The sequence below is a fragment of the Aythya ferina genome (assembly GCF_964211825.1).
Source record: "Aythya ferina genome assembly, chromosome: 18".
Classification (NCBI taxonomy): domain Eukaryota; kingdom Metazoa; phylum Chordata; class Aves; order Anseriformes; family Anatidae; genus Aythya; species Aythya ferina.
Window position 1 is genome coordinate 6,657,682 of NC_140317.1, and position 17,739 is coordinate 6,675,420.

Genomic DNA, 17,739 nt, shown 5'->3' on the forward strand with positions numbered 1-17,739 from the left:
TAGTTGCTGCTGGTGTTCATTCCCATGGAAATGGATTTTGACTCTCCTGGGAAGGATAAAGTGCCTCGTAGCCATAACTTCATTGCATTTTCAAATGATTCTTCTAATTGCTTTTAGTAGTCCTTTTGTGCTACAAAATTATCCTTTGTTATGATGCATTATCTGAAACGTGAGAGTGCAATAGAGTTGGCAGTTGTGTATTAGGAAGTATTTGTTTACATGATTTACGTATTATATAAAACTAGAAACTAGACTTCTCTAAAAAGAAGTCATATTAAGAATGAAGAAAGTTAAGTTTCCTCAAGTTTGTTTTGTAATGATTTTGTACAAAATCCAAGCTAGGACTGCTTTTAGGTGTGGCAACAAACTGTGTGAGTGTCTCTGAGAACAAAATTTGGCTGCTTGCATGTACCAGCCACGATGACAGGGGATAGAGCTTATGTCATTTCTAAGAAACACTGTATTTTATGCTAATATGCCACATTTAGCTAGTAAAAATAAACCCTACAGTTCAGCAGCACTGTGTGTATGGGTAATATCAGCTGAAGCTCATTCCCAGAGCCTGTATTTCCTTTAGTAGCTGTTAAGCTTTTTGAGTCCCTGTAGAGTGCATCTTTTCAGGCTCTCTGTTGCTCATCTCTTTACTCCCATCAACTCTGATGGTACTGCATGATATGAAGACTTGCACCTTCAAAAATAACGCTCTTGACAGGGTGAGGTATCCAAGGTGTGAATTGCATACATTTATTGACGTTTAAAAAACTAATACTTTTCTTCAGTGAGCCTCTGAAACAAATCTGTGTAATCCGAATTTCAGCAGAACTTTCTTGAGACCAATTAAGGTTTCTCTGCACTGCTCAGTGCAGAGCTGAGTCATTGTTTTTTGTTAGAGACCTGTTTGCTTCCCACTGGCACTTGGGGTTTGGGAGCAAAAATCAGCTGTGGCCTTCATGCATATTCCATGTATAGTTCTTCATGGAAAGTGTAACTCTTCAGAAATATACTTTTATTTTGTAGGAGTTTTAGAAGTGTGATTCAGAGTTCCTTACATGACTAATGTTGTTTTAAAAATGTTTTCTGTCAGAATTGGTGTAGAACTGCAATTCCATTCTGGCAAATATGTCAGTGGCCTTTATTTTTGCTTTAAGCCTCTATTAATTTAACATCTGAAGTTAGTTTGTAAAAATGAAGGTTATTTGATAAGAATTTTTTTTCCCCGCGGCATGTGTTCTGGGGTGTGTGTTTTTTCTTTGGTGGGCTTGCACCTTGGGAGCAAAGATTCCAGCTGAACAGATCAAGTTTCTGAAACAATACATTTTCTCAGACTTCATGGAATTGTTCTGTTACATTTACGCTTGTTTGGCTCGGAGGCCAAATGCTGAGGTATTTTTCATTTTATATTTGTTTTCACAGGGATCTTAGCAACATCAATTGTGAAGAGCTTGGTCCCTTGCCTCCTGGATGGGAGATCCGAAATACAGCAACAGGCAGAGTTTATTTTGTTGACCATAACAACAGGACAACGCAGTTTACGGATCCACGGCTTTCTGCTAACTTGCATTTAGTATTAAAGTAAGTCTAAAGTCTCCAGCACATGTTGAGTGTAATAGAGGAAAGAAAGTGACTCTTAAGGGATACTAGATTTTATATCAAGATGTATTCCGCCATTCAGTAGTATTTGAAGCACAGCAGCAACAAAACAAATCAAAGCAAAAAAGTGAAACAAAACAAACAACAACAAAAAAAAAACCTCTAGCAGCATTTAGACAGGAATGTGGCTATTGTGATGCCAGGTGTGGGGGCCAGGAGGGAGGGAGGAAGCAAGTGCCTTCCCATGCAAAAGACTGGCCTGTGGAATTCATTCCAACAGCGAGAGGACTTTCTTTCCTTTTCTTTTTGCTTTGTACTACTTTCAGTGATGGAGTGCTTGCTTTAAAAATATCAGATTGCATTCAATACCCAATTGAGTTAGGCAAGGGTACAGAAGTGCCCAACTATTTTGCTGAGAGAAAGAGAAATAATTCAGCCCCTACATTCAGTTTTAGAGTAAGACTAGTTGAGGTGCTCTCAAAAATAAGACACCAATAATTTAAATTGGATTTGTTACAATTAAAAAACACTCTTTCCTCTGCATTAGTGCAGATACCACATTTTAATATCACAATTTTAAAAAGAGGAAGGGAAACTCAAAAAGGATTCTGTCTTTTGTTTTCATTCCCAAGTACTCACTTCATACTGAGGAACTCTACTGAAAATGGAAACCAAAAAGTGGGCAAACATTTCTGTTTTGCCTCGACATGGCTATCAGTTTGTCCAAGCTCTGCGGGAATTTGCTTCTATTGTTTCTCCTATTAACACCTTTTAATACTCTTGGGAAACACCTGTAACCTATTAAGTAGGTGTTAAGTGGAAGGAACAATAAAGAACTGGTAAGATAGAAAGTCATGTGCAGCCCTGGGCAAGGAATAAATGTGAGGAATAGTCCTTTTAAGGAAGTGAATCCTTGGGAAGAGAAGCTGAAGGAAACAATAATGGCAGCAAGCACTGAAAAGACAGAACCAAGGAATAAATATCCAGGAGTTGCATGTAATTTTATGCATAAAAGTTGGCTAGCCTTTGCCCAATGCCCATTTGAAGTTACTAGCCCAAGAGGGAGGCAAGTCTAGATATTGACAAATATTTGTTTAGAGAGTCATTGATTTTATTTTTGTATATTACAGAACATTAGTAAAAGTTCCCATCGTCCGGACAGTTAATGAGATTTAGATATGTAAACCAATAAAAAAACTTCAGACCCTCTTAACTACAACAACGTAATTCCTAGCTGTAGAACATTTAGTTAACTGGTCTGTATTTGAAATAAACTGTCCTTCACAGGTATGCTTATTTTTAAATGGTAGTAGGCACATAGTGGCTAGGTCAACAAGTGTTGTGAAGGACAATACATAGGTAGCTTTTCATCTAGAAAATCCACTTTGGCTTTCAAGTTCCAGAACCATTTTGCATTTTTTTAAACTTAAGCACACTGTAGTAGTTCTTTTTCATTTGTACATCTGTCTTTCATTAGGGAAGGATTTCAGAAATTCAACCAACAGTGTCATCAGCAAAATCTGCTGCCTGATAAATCTTTTCTGGTGTTTATTCTTTTATTGCATAAAATGGGATATGTGAAAAAATGAAACCCACCTCATCATTTGTTCTTTAAAAAACAATAACAACAACAGAAAAAAAGAATCAGGCAATACGCCTTAGGCTTGTCATTTAAAAAATTATCTGAGAAATAAGTTTAGTGTTTGGGTGGAATGGGTGTGATAGTTCTAGGCTCAAAACTGTAATAAAGGTTTTATGTTCGGTGCTACTGACTTCTGTTGGGCTGAGTAAAGAAGTTTGTTCTTTCAGTGATGAAATTAGACGTTATGAAAATAATCGAACTTGTTAACCAATTCCGTTTTTAAAATATTGGCCAAAAATTCATGTTAGGTTTTGATAGTTACGGTACCTGAAAAGTAGTTAGCTATATCCTCAAAGCACAGTATGCAATCAAGCATATACATTCAGCTGTGAAAACAAATTTAATAAATTACATTTAATTACTTTAAGTATGGCAGGTTGTTTAGCTAATACTACACTGATTATTTTTAGTCTAATATGGAGGATGGCATTTTATTTTTCTTCTTCTAGTGCTGCTTTATTTTAGTTTGGTTTAATTTGATGCACAGATCTTAAATTCATGCTCATTTTGGGGACTACGTTTCGTTTGACTAACTAGTTTTATGTCTAGGATACTGTGTTTTTATACTAAAAGAGTATACATAAAGGCAGTATGAATGTATGCTCACTTTAGTATGTAATTATGACCTTCTCTGGTTATTTTCACAAGATTGTCCTTATGGAATCAGAAAATGCAGAAGGCACAATAACATTTGCTGGTTGGACTAGATCCTGGAGGTCTTTTCTCAGCCTTAATGGTTGTCTGATTCTATGATTTCTGCTTTAATTTGTGTATCAATTAAATACTCTTTTACTTGTGATTAGCTCTAAATAAGAATCTCACTTGAAAGTATCATGATAAATGTTGAACCGTACTCTGGAACCACATCAAGTATCTCTGAGTTACTGTAATGGCTTAGTTTCTTGGGAGTTAATTTTTAAGTAACTGCAGTTTATTGTAGTTGATCACCTATAATGTGATCAGCTTGAGAATAAAGTTAATGTAGCCTTATTTAAAAACAAACCACAAAGATCTGTGAATCTAGCAAAATCAGTTAAACTAATCTCTATGCCCTAGTATGCAGGGCTTCAGTAACAGAATAAGATTTGTGAGCATTATTCCCTACCTCTAGTCCAGAAGTAAAGAGATATTATTAATAGTAAGCCTTGCATTATTGCTGAAGTGATCGAAAATGTGTGCCATTGTAGAGGTTTCTAAATAGTAGGTTTTGTAGGACTACAGGTAAAACATTGGAGTCAACTGCTGTTAGTTTCCCTTGAGGGTAGTTCATGCAAAATTACTTTAAATAAAATGTTTGAAAATAACAAAATAGCTATCAGAACCACATGGCAAACTGGGAACACCCCCACCCCTTTTTAATTGCCAAATCTGAATGTTGCTGTGGTGAAAGCCTGCTGGAAATGAATTTTGGTTGGCCAGGAGAGCTTTCTAATAGACATTGCTTCAAAACAGGCAAAAGACTGAAAATGTAAAATATATTAAAGTTGTGTGTGGTCCTATCTAATATTTTTGGTCCTTTATGTTGCAAAAAACAACATATATTCCACTGAAAAAAAAAATCTAAATTATGACCTTTTCTATTTATCCAACAAATTTAGGACATTATCATGTGTCCCACACTGAGAGGTGTTGTTATTTTTTTTTTTTTTTTCCCACGGTTTATGTAAAATACAACTTTTATCCTGGCTTGTTTGGAGATGTCATACCGAAATACAAAAATATCCACTCACTGTCTACAAGAAATGACACGAGGGAGGGCATTTCTGCTCAAGATAAATTTTCTTTTTCTAGTAAGAAGTTAGATTTACAAAATCTCTTAGAATTGCTAGTAAAAATACTTGTTTATCTGTGCCAATTAGTTACATGTGAACTCCCCACATTCCTGTGGTCCAGACTAGGCCAGGTACAAGGGACAAGGTCCTTGCCAAGCTGCCAGTACAAACATCTTTTTGTAAGCTTACTCTTTTTCAGACAAGCCATTTAAAACAGACTATGGTATTGACTGTAGATTAGAGGCATAGTGTTTGGCAGACCCCTGAATTTTAAAATGGAGGAAGGCAAAACATGCAAGGGAAATATGGAAATGGTATCTGAGAAATTCAGTGTCAGCAGCTTAGTAGTAAAATTGTATGGCTAATACCTTATTATATAGTGCTGTAACCTTTTACATACTTTGTAGAGTAGTACTAATAGAAATAACAAACCCTAAAAACAATTGATAGTTGCCAAGAAAGACAGAAACATGTGTCTTTAGTCAGGATAAAATCTCTCTGAATTTATTTTTTACTGGACCTGAATGTTTTTAGTGTAATCACAGTAATAATCATAGTAAAATGTAAGTAGTTCAGTTACGAAAACTTAACCGTTAAGAAACATCTGAAGAAAACACGGGACGTATGACTTGAATATCTGCAAACAGCTGTGTTTGTTTTTAGCCGCCAGAATCAACTTAAAGATCAGCAGCACCAGCAGCAGCAGCAGGTAGTGTCCTTGTGTCAGCTTCCAGATGAGGCGGAGTGTCTCACTGTGCCAAGGTACAAGCGAGACCTGGTGCAGAAACTCAAGATCCTGAGGCAAGAGCTGTCACAGCAGCAACCTCAAGCTGGCCACTGTCGTATTGAGGTCTCCAGAGAAGAGATTTTTGAGGTAATTTGAGAACTTAACCCATTTATTAACGTTGAGAGAAGGGGAGGAGGGTTATCCGCAAGTGTCTGAAGAAGTCACTCAGGTAGCTGAAATGTTGAAGCCTGGAGTTAAAGCTGAAATTTTACCAGTGGTATATGAGGACAGGAATCATTTTGTGTGTGTGATCAGAACAGTTGTGTATGTAAAGTAGATGTATTTACCCTGTGAAGAAGAAGAAGAAAAAGGAGGAAAGCTTTTCCTGTGATAGGAGATGGACACTTTCCTCACTTCTTCCACCACTTTAAGGCAGTGTCTCTTACAGAGGGGACGTTGCAATCTGAAAACTAAACAATCTGAAAAGATCTTTGATGTTTTTGTAAGTTAAGTAAAAATACTATTGAATAATATTTATCTTTGGAGTTAAAATTGCTTAGCACCTATCTCAGTTCTGGCTGATATTTTTGCAGAATCAGACATTTTATGCATTCAGTAGGCTTCTGAATGACCAGAGATGTCTGCATTGAGTCATTTACGTCTTATTTTGTGAGATTGCTTAGCAGAATAATTCTGCTGAATTGATGAAATGCAGTTATACATGGACTTTTTCTGAAGAACAGTATGTCTTGAAAATTTTATCAGCCATCCCACCCATCCCTGTTGCATTTTTATCCCACCCACAAACATGATAGCCCGCTGTGTTGTCACCGTTTTTACAGCCAAGAAAGATTTGTGTTGGCCTTCCCTTTGGAGACTGTCAAGTCGCTTCATAATCAACTAAAAAAGAAAGGGGAAAATGCTGCCATACAGCAGTGAAAATTATCATTTTCATTATTATGATTTTTTATTTTATTTAATTTTTTTGAAAACAAAAATTTACTGACACAGATTTGGGGGGAAGGGGTAAAGTTATGTGAGAATGACAGAAAATATGATCACTGTACAACCTGGGAAGTTTAGAGGTGGTTCTTCTCTCATGTCTGTTTTATTTGACAAGCATTATCACATTTGTAGAACACTGTGTAGCCATCTGCGGTCGGAGAAGCAGTGGTTAGTATCTAGGAAAATAGTATCCCCCTTGGACTTAGAATCTGAGACTCCCTTAATTTCTAATAAACAGTAGTAGCTTCTTCTTGTCTGTAAATAGCAGTTAATAAAAGAACGTGTTGTGTATTAACAGGAATCCTACAGGCAAGTCATGAAGATGAGGCCAAAAGACCTGTGGAAACGATTAATGATAAAATTCCGTGGGGAGGAAGGCCTTGATTATGGAGGTGTTGCCAGGTAAACAGTGCATCCTCTGTCTCTTCCTGCAGCCTCACCAGTTACACTGCTCTGAATCCAAGACTGGATTTATAACAGCTCTGGTTTTGTTTTGATTCAATTTGATTTGATTTTTTTTTTAATTCCTTGTAAATAAATCAAAATGCGTTACAGATTGCATCAAAGACTTATCACATGTGTGAGATGCTCTTTTGATATCTACCAAAATTACACTATTTGTTTTTGGTTTGTAAAGCCTTCGGTATCTGAGAATTTGCACCACTAAACACTCAACTTTACAGAGGAGTTCTGATCAAAAATATGCTTTATTGCAAGTTACCACTACTGTTTGAAGCAATATTTTAAGAACTAGCAGTTGGAAGGCAACTGAAATATGTCAGTTGTCTGTGAGGTTACTCTTGACTTTTTTATAAAAAGGAACTTTTTTTTATTATATGAAGAGATCCTTCATATATTAAACCAGTTCTAGGAATTCTGTTGGCTGTCAGGAGCAGTGCAGTTACTGAATCAGTAAAAAAATAATTTTGATTTCAACCTTCTCTAAACATGTTCATAGCCAACTTCCTTTTGAAAAGATTGAAAGTATTCTTAGTGTATGAATGCATTTGTCTAAAGTACACTATAAATTATTATTATTTTTCTTCAGGGAGTGGCTGTACCTATTGTCACATGAAATGTTGAATCCATATTACGGTCTCTTCCAATATTCCCGAGATGATATCTATACACTGCAAATCAACCCAGACTCTGCAGTTAACCCGGTATGACTGGCAACAGGAGTTTTGTGACCTAGAAATTAAATGCGTGCAGAGAACGTTCTAGACTTAAGAATCTAGTTCTCGCATTAGTATTGCTAGAGACTTAATTTGTGCAATATGATAATTTCTTTTTAGAACTGATCAAAGAAACCTCCCAAATGTGTTCTTAATTTTCTTTAAGATGCAATTCATATTTCCTTTGGAAGTTTGTTTTTAAGTTTGTTTTGATTCTTAGTAGTAAGACTTCTGGACTGGAAGCAATATACTAAATGTACTGTGTATAAAAACAAACAAACAAAAAAGAAAAGAAAAGTTCTGGCTATGTTTTTGGGTTTGTTTTTTTTTTTTTTTTTTAGTTTTATTGAAATTTTGTTTAATATTCAGCAGATACAATCTAGCAGTCTTGTTTAGTTGAATGACTTAGTCTTTTTCAATTCTAGGAACACTTATCATATTTCCATTTTGTTGGACGGATAATGGGGATGGCTGTATTTCACGGACACTATATTGACGGGGGCTTCACGTTGCCTTTCTATAAGCAGTTGCTAGGAAAGCCAATTACTTTGGATGATATGGAATTGGTTGACCCTGATCTTCATAACAGCTTAGTTTGGATACTGTATGTACTGTGCATTATGTTTTACAATGTTAGATTTCTTTCTGTTTAACACATGATATATGTCCCTAAATCCTGTTGAAAAGAGATTAAGTATATTTTGATCTCCCACTCTGGCAGATTTAAGAAACATCTTTCTTACATGCACAATTTGTCTTCTTTAAAGGCTTAACATGCTCAAAGTATTCAAATTTGGAGGGAATGAAAGATTACTGAGCTGTAAAGTATTCTGTTGTTCCGTTGTATTTGTTCATTGATTTTTGCCTATTATAAACAGCGTGTTATTGAAATATAACATTGGAAGTTTGATAATCGGTTTAAAATGTAACAAAAATGTATATTCATCTCTTGCTTCCAAGCAATAATTTTAAATGTCACTCAAAAAGTAAATCATGATGTCTGTCAAAAGCCTTATGGCTGTAATATATTTGCAGAATAGATTTTTGTTGAGTCACTTACTTATTTCTTTCCACCAGTGAGAATGATATCACAGGAGTCTTAGACCATACGTTCTGTGTAGAACACAATGCATATGGGGAAATTATTCAACATGAACTGAAACCCAATGGCAAAAGCATCCCAGTGACAGAAGAGAACAAAAAGGAATATGTCAGGTATTTATTTGAAGTAATTAAGTGTTATGGTGTGTTTTTTTTTTTTTTTATTCCTAAATGGTAGTGTAATAATTTTGTTGTTACATATTGCTGTCAGTGAGGCCATTTTTTGGGTTGAATAAATTGCAGGTTTATTATATTTGAATACATCTTTCACAAATCCAATTTGCACTTGCTTACAGGCTTTATGTAAACTGGCGATTTTTACGAGGAATTGAAGCTCAGTTTCTGGCTCTACAGAAGGGATTTAATGAAGTAATCCCACAACATCTGCTGAAGACATTTGATGAGAAAGAGTTAGAGGTCAGTACACTAATGTTATGTTATGTCGTCAAGTGTAATAATAAAAGCCCGAGGCATTCTTCTGAGACTAAGGAACATGTGAAGTTGTATCCCCAGTGCTTTAGGGGTTTTGCAGGTGTGCTATTGCAAAAAATACAGTTAGCATAAGAGGTTACCAGGTCACGCAGTCTCTGAGATGGACAGCATGCATCTTCCACTGAGAATTAGGAGAGTGCTTCTCAAGGTGACATTTCATAGCAACTGTGTAAGTGGTAGAAGAGGAGACCTTCTCCTATACCAAAACAAAACAGAAAAAAACAAATTGCTGAACCCATTGAGTGTGTGATCTGCAGTGACCTTGGATTATTTCACTGAGTGTTACTCCAGCAGAGGCAGTGGTGCATATTTCTCACAGTGTAGTTTCATGATATTAAATATAAGTGCTGCCAGGAAAATGCTCTGTCACTCCCTCCCACCTTGTTCCCAGCCCCTCCAGTGTACTGCACTGACATCGGTGTCAGACAGCTATGCAGTTTTGCAGAGCTGGGTTATGCCAGACTAAACTGGCTCCGCAATATAGCATAAGGAAAGGTGCTGTCACCAACAAATGTGCTATAAAATGTCAAGATCAGCATCCTCACCATATCAGTTCAAATCCCATAGATCTCAAGCTTGTTTTAAAACTGAAGTCTAATATACAGTCTGTCAGCTGCAGAGCTGAGCTTCTTGCCATATAAAATGGCCACAAGGTAAATGATTAATGCTTTCTTTTGTTCCCTGTACTAGAATGTCAATGAGTGCTATTCCTTAATCCTGAATGTTCTCATTCAACAACAACCAGCCAGCCAGCCCGTTAATCCAGAATCGTTTTGCAGACAGAGGAAGAACAGTGAAGGTCTGGTGTTGTTAGTCACAAGCAGATGTCTTTATAATCATATCCCTTTTGAGCTTAAGCCAATCCATTGTGGTTCTCTGTTTAGAAGTGCCAAAAGCTCATCTTCAGGAGAGAAATCCTATTTGTATTACCTGTATGGTATGACAACAACAAAATTATTTCTGGGGGTCCAGAGTTGAATGAGCCAAACTTCACCCTTAGTTTTGCTCCACAAAGAAGCATTGAATTCAAATGGGAATTATGTGTGCACTTTCACATAAGGGGAGGAATCTATGCTTCTAGCATTTGATGGGCAGGTCAAGACGTTTTCATATAAGCTTATGAAATGTTTTTTTTATTTGAATTAAGATATTTGAAAGACTGTGCATAAAGGTAAGGAAGGCTCTTCTAAAGAAAAATGTTGCATTTCTACATCGCCTAATATTAGTGAGAAGTTATAATTTTCCTTTGGTTTAAAATCTGTCAATTTTTCAGACTCAGTAATTCATCATTTGTCTAGCTCCAAATCTTTTGTTGTTGTTTTATTAATGGTCACAGAATCATTTAGGTTGGAAAAGACCTCTAAGTACAACCATTACCCTAGCACTGCCAAGTCTACTACTGAACCATGTCCCTAGATACCACGTCTACACTGATGTCTTTTGAATACCTCAGGGATGGTGACTCAACCATTTCCTTGGTCAGCAAGCACGTTCCAATGCTGCATAAACCTTTCAGTGAATAATTTTTTCCTAATATCCAACCTAAACCTCCCCTGGTGCAACTTGAGGCCATTTCCTTTTGTCCTATCACTTGTTGCTTAGGAGAAGAGGCCAACCTTCACCCTGCTACAGCCTCCTTTGAGGTTGTTGTAGAGCACTGCAAAGTCTCCCCTGAGCCTCTTTTTCTCTAGGCTAAATAACCCCGGTTCTCTCAACTGCTCCTCATAAGCCCTGTTCTTTAGACCCTTCCCAGCTTCGTTTCCCAATGGAAGATGGATAGTTCCTAGCTCCCATCCCACTTATGAAATCATTAATTATATTTTAAATTTACAGCTCATCATTTGTGGACTTGGAAAAATTGATGTTAATGACTGGAAGGCAAATACTAGGTTAAAACACTGTACACCAGACAGCAACATTGTGAAATGGTTCTGGAAAGCTGTGGAATTCTTTGATGAAGAAAGGAGAGCACGACTTCTCCAGTTTGTGACTGGCTCATCCAGAGTGCCTCTGCAGGGCTTCAAGGCATTGCAAGGTAATGTTTTGCCAGAATTAACTGCAAATGCCTGTATTTGGAGACACATTACAGAAACATTAGCTAAATATAAGGCTCGTTGGCTGTACTGTGACTTTTTTCAGGGGGATTTTTAATGGTCTGATGAGTAACAATCTCAGAAATGCCCTTTTTGCCAGTTCGTTTGTTACCTTTTGAATCAGCTGTAAATGGTTCTTTTGTTTCAATTACGCACTTCCTTCCTTCTCTAGCAATACTTTCTGATCAGTGGAGATCTAGCAGGGTTCTCCTTATGTTTTTTCCTGTTTTTTCATTTCTCTCTTCTGTAAGCCTTCATCATCTGTACAGCTCTGTGGCAGAAGACACCAACATGGAGTGTTCTTGTGGTTCTGACAGCAGATGCATTTAGTAATCTGTACTGGCTTTATTGTAAGAATAACATAATCACAAGCATCCCAGGCAACAGAAACAATCTATTTGGTTATTGACCTGTTTTCTGAACTTCAGTCAAAACTCTGGATCTCTGCTGCATCCCTTGTTGTTCTGTTAATGCACTAGTTACCGTATTTCACTCTCTCACAAGATGAGAGAAAGCATCCCAGGGGAAGTGTTGACCATGAACCATTTTAATAGGTAGAAGATCCCGAGAGAACACATTCAGTGATAATAGCTGCTACAAACAATAGTGAGTTGCTATAGAAATAAGTTCCATCATCCATTCTTCACCTGGAAGCCCTCGTGTTTCTTTTTCCTCACTTCTTAAGCTCTAAAATGTTCGGGAGCATTAGAAGCTGAGGAAGATTGACATTTTGAAGGCCCTCGTTACTTTAAGTGTTTAAATAATATTGGGGAGAGACTTCTTCAGGCAAACTGTGTAACTGTTAATGGCCTGAGAATAGCTGAATGTAGGAATACCCTACTACTAATGTGAATGCTGTTAGTATTGTGAAGCAAATTGTTTGGAGTATGGTAATGCTAGTTTAACTTTACCTGCACTGTATATTCTAATATGACTATGCTAGTGGGGAAAAAAAACAACTGTGAAAAACAAAGCCTGCTTTCCTACATATTTGAAAAAAAATAAAACCTTATCAGGTTTTAGACTGGAGTTGTGTTAACACAGTAGTACGCTTTTATTTGCTTACACTCCTAGTTGACAGCAAAGTATCCCCGTTAGAAAGATTCGAAACTGTAGATTATATTCTTAAATGTCTGTCTACACAAGCAAAAATTCTGGTTTTATTAAGGGTAGGGCGTTTGTAAGCTCTTCTGGCCTTTGTCTAAAAGGCTGCTGTGTTGCAGTCTTTCATTTAGCAGAGATTAAGGGGATCGCTACACAGTCATAATTTCACAAAAATATAGAAGTTGGTATCTGTGACTCTTCTGTCCAGTTTGTCCACTACTCAACAGCTGTTACAACATGGGGACCAATAGAGCTGTGTTAAGTTTCCTTCTTTAGGAAGGGTGGGAAAAGTTAGATTCAGAACTATTATAATTATATAGTGCACAGTGTAAAACGGGTATTTTATTCTGCCTTATTGATGCTTTGTTATTGTTTATCTTCCAGTGACATAAATAACTGCATGGTTATTTTGTGGGGGTGAATGGGAAGAAATTGTCTGATATACACCGTGAGGGTTTTTTTTGCTAGTTGTTCATGGTTTCAACTTTTTCTGCAGAGTTTCTCTTTTTCTTGCTTTATTTACTTTTTTGTTGCAGTGCAACAAAGCAATTTTGTATTATGTGATACAGTAGTAATAGATACCTTTTCTGGATTTTCAGGTGCTGCAGGCCCACGACTATTTACAATACACCAGATTGATGCCAGCACTAACAATTTGCCGAAAGCTCATACCTGGTAAGACTGCTTCAGGTCTCTGTTGTGATGTATAGATTTGCTCTCTCTATACTTCGAACTTAATTTTCTGATGTCATAAATACTGTCCATTACAGAGTAGTACAGGTGTGAAAACTGCAAATTGATTTTATGTATATGAAGTTGACCTCGTTAAATATTGCCTTGTCCTTGTTTCAACCAGGTTAAAATGAAGTATAGCAGAACTTTGCTAGGTGAGGCTTGAAGTTCCAAATAATTGAAACTTTTGCTTTCTCTTTGCAGCTTTAACCGAATAGACATTCCTCCTTATGAAAGCTATGACAAGCTATATGAGAAGCTGCTAACTGCCATTGAAGAAACATGTGGGTTTGCCGTGGAATGACCCTTCACAGGCTTACCTGAGACTCTATTTATACTCCTGTCAGCCAGAAAGCCCTTCCCTCGCCAAGACTCAAGAAATGCTTGAAATACAGGAAACTTTCCCTTTTCTACACTAGGACACTGTAAGGGAAAGAACAACTTTGGAAATTTTTTTTTCTTCAAGAAAATAGATTCTGTGGTTCCTGCCATAGGATCATTCAGCTGCTATTAAAAACTAATATCTTGAACATACAGAATGCTGACTTTTCCTACATTTCAACAGTTAAGCAGTATTCTATACTTAAAGACTACTACTATTTTTGTAAAAGGTAATCTATTATATTTGCCTACCTGATTTCTATTCTCAGATACCAAGACACAACTTCAGCAGTCGGTACAAGTCACGTTTCAGCCTGTTTTAAATGTATGATACTGAACAGCATCTATACCTGCTATTTTTGGAAAAAAAATATTTTGGATTATTCTAACTTTGCATAAAATTGGCTGAAAGAATCATTAATCTTTTTAATTAAAGCCACTTACATGTTAACTGCATTTTCTTATAGTAAAACATTATATTCTGCAATGTAAATTCAACTTAAATGTTACCACAGGGGGCTTTTTTTCTATATTTTTTCAAGCATGAATTACAAATAATGATGTTTTGGGGTCCTATTTATATCACTTGTCAGATTCCTTAAAATTTCTAGTATGAGCGACACATACTGTATTTGGTACAGTATTTGTGTTAACATGTGGAATAGGCCTTTTTTAATGAACAGTAGACATTTTGATTTTTTTAAACAGCATTTTTCTAGTAAGTCTGTCAAGAGTATTTTCTGTTGCTTTTGACTTTAAACACTGCATTTTTCAACTTTTTTAGCATGTTGATGAGGTAATATTTGACAGCAGAAACCTGTTTGCAGTTCATTTCAGAACCCATCCTGTCCAGTCGACCAAAGTTTGTTTGAATGCAGCCAAATCACATTATATCTTTGTTGATGCTAAAGATTTATCAGGTAAAACATATTTTAATCTTTGTCTAGCTGCTCATGACATGTGGGTTTGTTACAACTAAGGAAAAAGGCGATAAAAAATGATGTATTATCTGAAATGTGTGATGTGCTTTGAAAAAAAGGTTTCAAAAGCACATAATTTATTGATTGTAGGGATGGAAGTAAGTATATATATGAATTATAACATGGGTTGATCTCTTCAAAGGGGAATAAAATGCACTACCAGTAGAGGGAACTGAATTTTGAAGTAAGTTTGGGAATTCTCAGTTAAGGTCTATGTGATCTGTTCATGGTGTGTAGATGAATCAGTCTACTTACTAGACAGTGGCATTCTCCTATCAGTGGTGAGAATATCTGGAATAGGTAGCATTTTTTTCCAATCAGTGTTGTTTTTTTAACATGGGTTACAATTGACCATCAAATCTGCACTATTTTTTACACTGCCAATAAGAAGAAAGTCAAGGGTACAGAAAATGCTGAAAGAATGGGATGTAAATGGCTGTTCTGTTCCGCAGTGTAGGCCACACAGTGAACTAGCTAATTTTCTATTTGTTCTATGGAGCTTGAACTTAATTTTGTTCTGCCAAATCTGACTGCCACAGTGAGTAAACTACTACTGGATGTTGTGTATTAGAATAGTGGGCAACAGACTACTTTTTAGAATTGTGGTAGGAATCTGGTGAGCCAAATCCACATGTTCATTTGATTATATATATATTTTTGTACAGCTGTTGCTTCCCAGTTCTGGGCTGGCTGCAGAGCAGAGGCTACTTAGGGATGTAAACTTAAAGCCAAGAAACTTGCTTTGACAGCCAGATTTGACATATATCAGACCCTTCTTTCTTAATTTCAAGGGATTATTGCACTCTTACGATGGCTGGTACCTTTGCTTATAGTCGGAATCCCTAATTCAAGGCTTTCAGGTAATACTGTTACCAGAGAAGCTACCACTATGTTTGTCCAGGTTGCCCGGGAGAGCAAAGTAGGATGTTGCCCAGTGTGTTTTTATTCGTTACTGCTGCCTGTGGTTGGGGACCACTGCTTTAGATATGCCCACAGACCTCTTATCACCCCAAGTTTGGAGGTATGACATGAATTACTCTTTACAGAGACTAGTTGTTTTTTTTTTTACCACTGTTCACAGGATTAAAAGTCTCCACTGTTGCATAAGGGATTTCATTCTGCTCTTGCTCAGGCTATGGCTGCAGCCACCCTGATTGTGAAAGCATGAAAATTCAGTTTGATCCAGTGTTTGGGAGAAGTCAGGGCTCAGTTGGCAGTTCCAGGGAGAAGGTGTGCTGTTCCCTTGGCACCAGACAGCCCACCTCAGCACTATTTAAAAAACATCTCTCTAAGTGTCTCCTGAGCACACCACCTGTACCCACCTCCTAGAAACCTTTTCCCTGTCAGCCTGCTTAGGCTGGTAAGTGTATTGAGCACATAGTTATGGCCACCCTTGTGACAAAAAAGCATTTCTGAGGAGGGGGGAGATGAGCTCTGCAGAATGGAGTGGAGATCAGCTGATAAATACCATTCATTTTCACAGCAGCCTTAGCAGTTCATCTGTTTGTTCTACCAAACATTTTGGTATGGCATAGAGATTTTTTTTTAGTTGTCTCAGATAAATATTGTAAATTTAATATATTATAGGCAAAACTAGATAAATCTACGTTTGACTTCCCATAGCTGACAGATGAGGTTGAATATACCAAGTATTTTGAGTGCCTTTCTACCTTCATGACTGAGAGCTTTAACTTAAAGCACCTCATCACCTAGTCGCATGTTTATCAGAAAATGTTAAAAGGTTCATTCCTTTGCAAAATTTTGTTTCAAGATCATGTCAACTACTTTCCCCTCAAAAAGGTGCTAAGCCTAATATTGCATTTTAACCTTGGACTTTCACCCCATGATTAATGTGAATATTTATTTCAATGTGTCCCTCTTACTGGGTTTTACTTTATCCAGTCTTTAGTTGTTTTAGAGAGATGTCACATCATGGTTTTATGCTGTTGCTTTTCATTATGAATGTTTAATTATGAACAGTGACTTTTGTAGATTTCAAATATACAGTACACAGTTGAGTTTCAGAGGATTTAATTTCTCGGTGTAAAGAGTTTTGTAATGGTGCTTTGTACAGTATGTATTCTAATTTTTTTGCACATAGTTTCAGTTTCCCTAAACTGATTTATTTTTACCAAATTTTTGTGTTGTACTAAAGTCCAGAGCACACAAGCTGTTTTTAAATTCTTGTTCTACAACACTACATCTGTATTGAACTTCTGGTGCGTTTAAACTAGCTGCATTGATGGAAGTAAAAGCTTTGCTTCTATATCATAAGTATGCATCATACAGCTTAATGTAGCATGCTTCAGATTTTAAACAGCACCATATAGTTAACAGGTGCCATTTGTTGTACTTTACACTATGTAGTAGGTTTCTGGCTCTACCACATCCTCAGAGCTTTGTCTGTAGCTGTAATTAGTTTATACAAGTGTAATTACTCCTCCACAAACTGACCGTTCTTAGTTTATCATTTCCATTGTATTTATTACAGAGTGTTTTAGCATTGATATCATTGTATTTTCACCCAGCTGTTACATGAGCTTTAACAAAAAAAAAAAAATCTGTATAAAATGGTTTTTAAGTACTTAATGTATGTACCCATGCAGAAGTTTAGCAATAAATTGTATGCTGTTTGCACTGTCACAGCATCAATGGTTTAAAAAGTTTTAAGTGTTTCTTAATTAAACATTAAAATGTAACAAAAGCTTTTTTCAGTAACTCAGCTTTGTCTCAGGAGAAAAAAAATCAACTCTTAGTGTCTTTCTACAGGCTGCTACCTACAGTTGTGCTAAATTGTGCTGAATGTCCTGGTTGAAAAAAAGTCTTACTTTTGGCTTTCATGTTAATGGTATGTGTGTTTCTTGGAAAGGACTTCATCTCAGTGTTAGTGAATGGATGTCTCCTCCAAAAAGTCAGCAAAAGCTAAACCACCTTCCTTATGGGAA

At 36.6% G+C, this 17,739-nt stretch overlaps 1 protein-coding gene across 2 annotated transcripts in view; it reads left to right on the plus strand.

The window, feature by feature from the left end:
* The window catches only part of SMURF2 (SMAD specific E3 ubiquitin protein ligase 2), a 66,172-nt gene extending 48,715 nt beyond the window's left edge, over positions 1-17,457 (plus strand). The window contains exons 10-20 of one of the 2 annotated variants that reach the window (XR_014684487.1): positions 1,414-1,572; positions 5,668-5,878; positions 7,035-7,138; positions 7,785-7,899; positions 8,337-8,515; positions 8,989-9,126; positions 9,309-9,429; positions 11,338-11,539; positions 13,301-13,376; positions 13,638-14,044; positions 14,642-17,457. Coding sequence is in view for 1 of the 2 variants with exons in the window: in XM_084491837.1 (XP_084347963.1) it covers positions 1,414-1,572; positions 5,668-5,878; positions 7,035-7,138; positions 7,785-7,899; positions 8,337-8,515; positions 8,989-9,126; positions 9,309-9,429; positions 11,338-11,539; positions 13,301-13,376; positions 13,638-13,737 (1,405 nt within the window). In the remaining variant the exon portion in view is untranslated. Of the gene's footprint in view, positions 1-1,413; positions 1,573-5,667; positions 5,879-7,034; positions 7,139-7,784; positions 7,900-8,336; positions 8,516-8,988; positions 9,127-9,308; positions 9,430-11,337; positions 11,540-13,300; positions 13,377-13,637 lie in introns of both variants that reach the window. The other variant, XM_084491837.1, reaches the window with a different exon arrangement.
* The last annotated feature ends 282 nt before the right edge of the window (positions 17,458-17,739 follow it).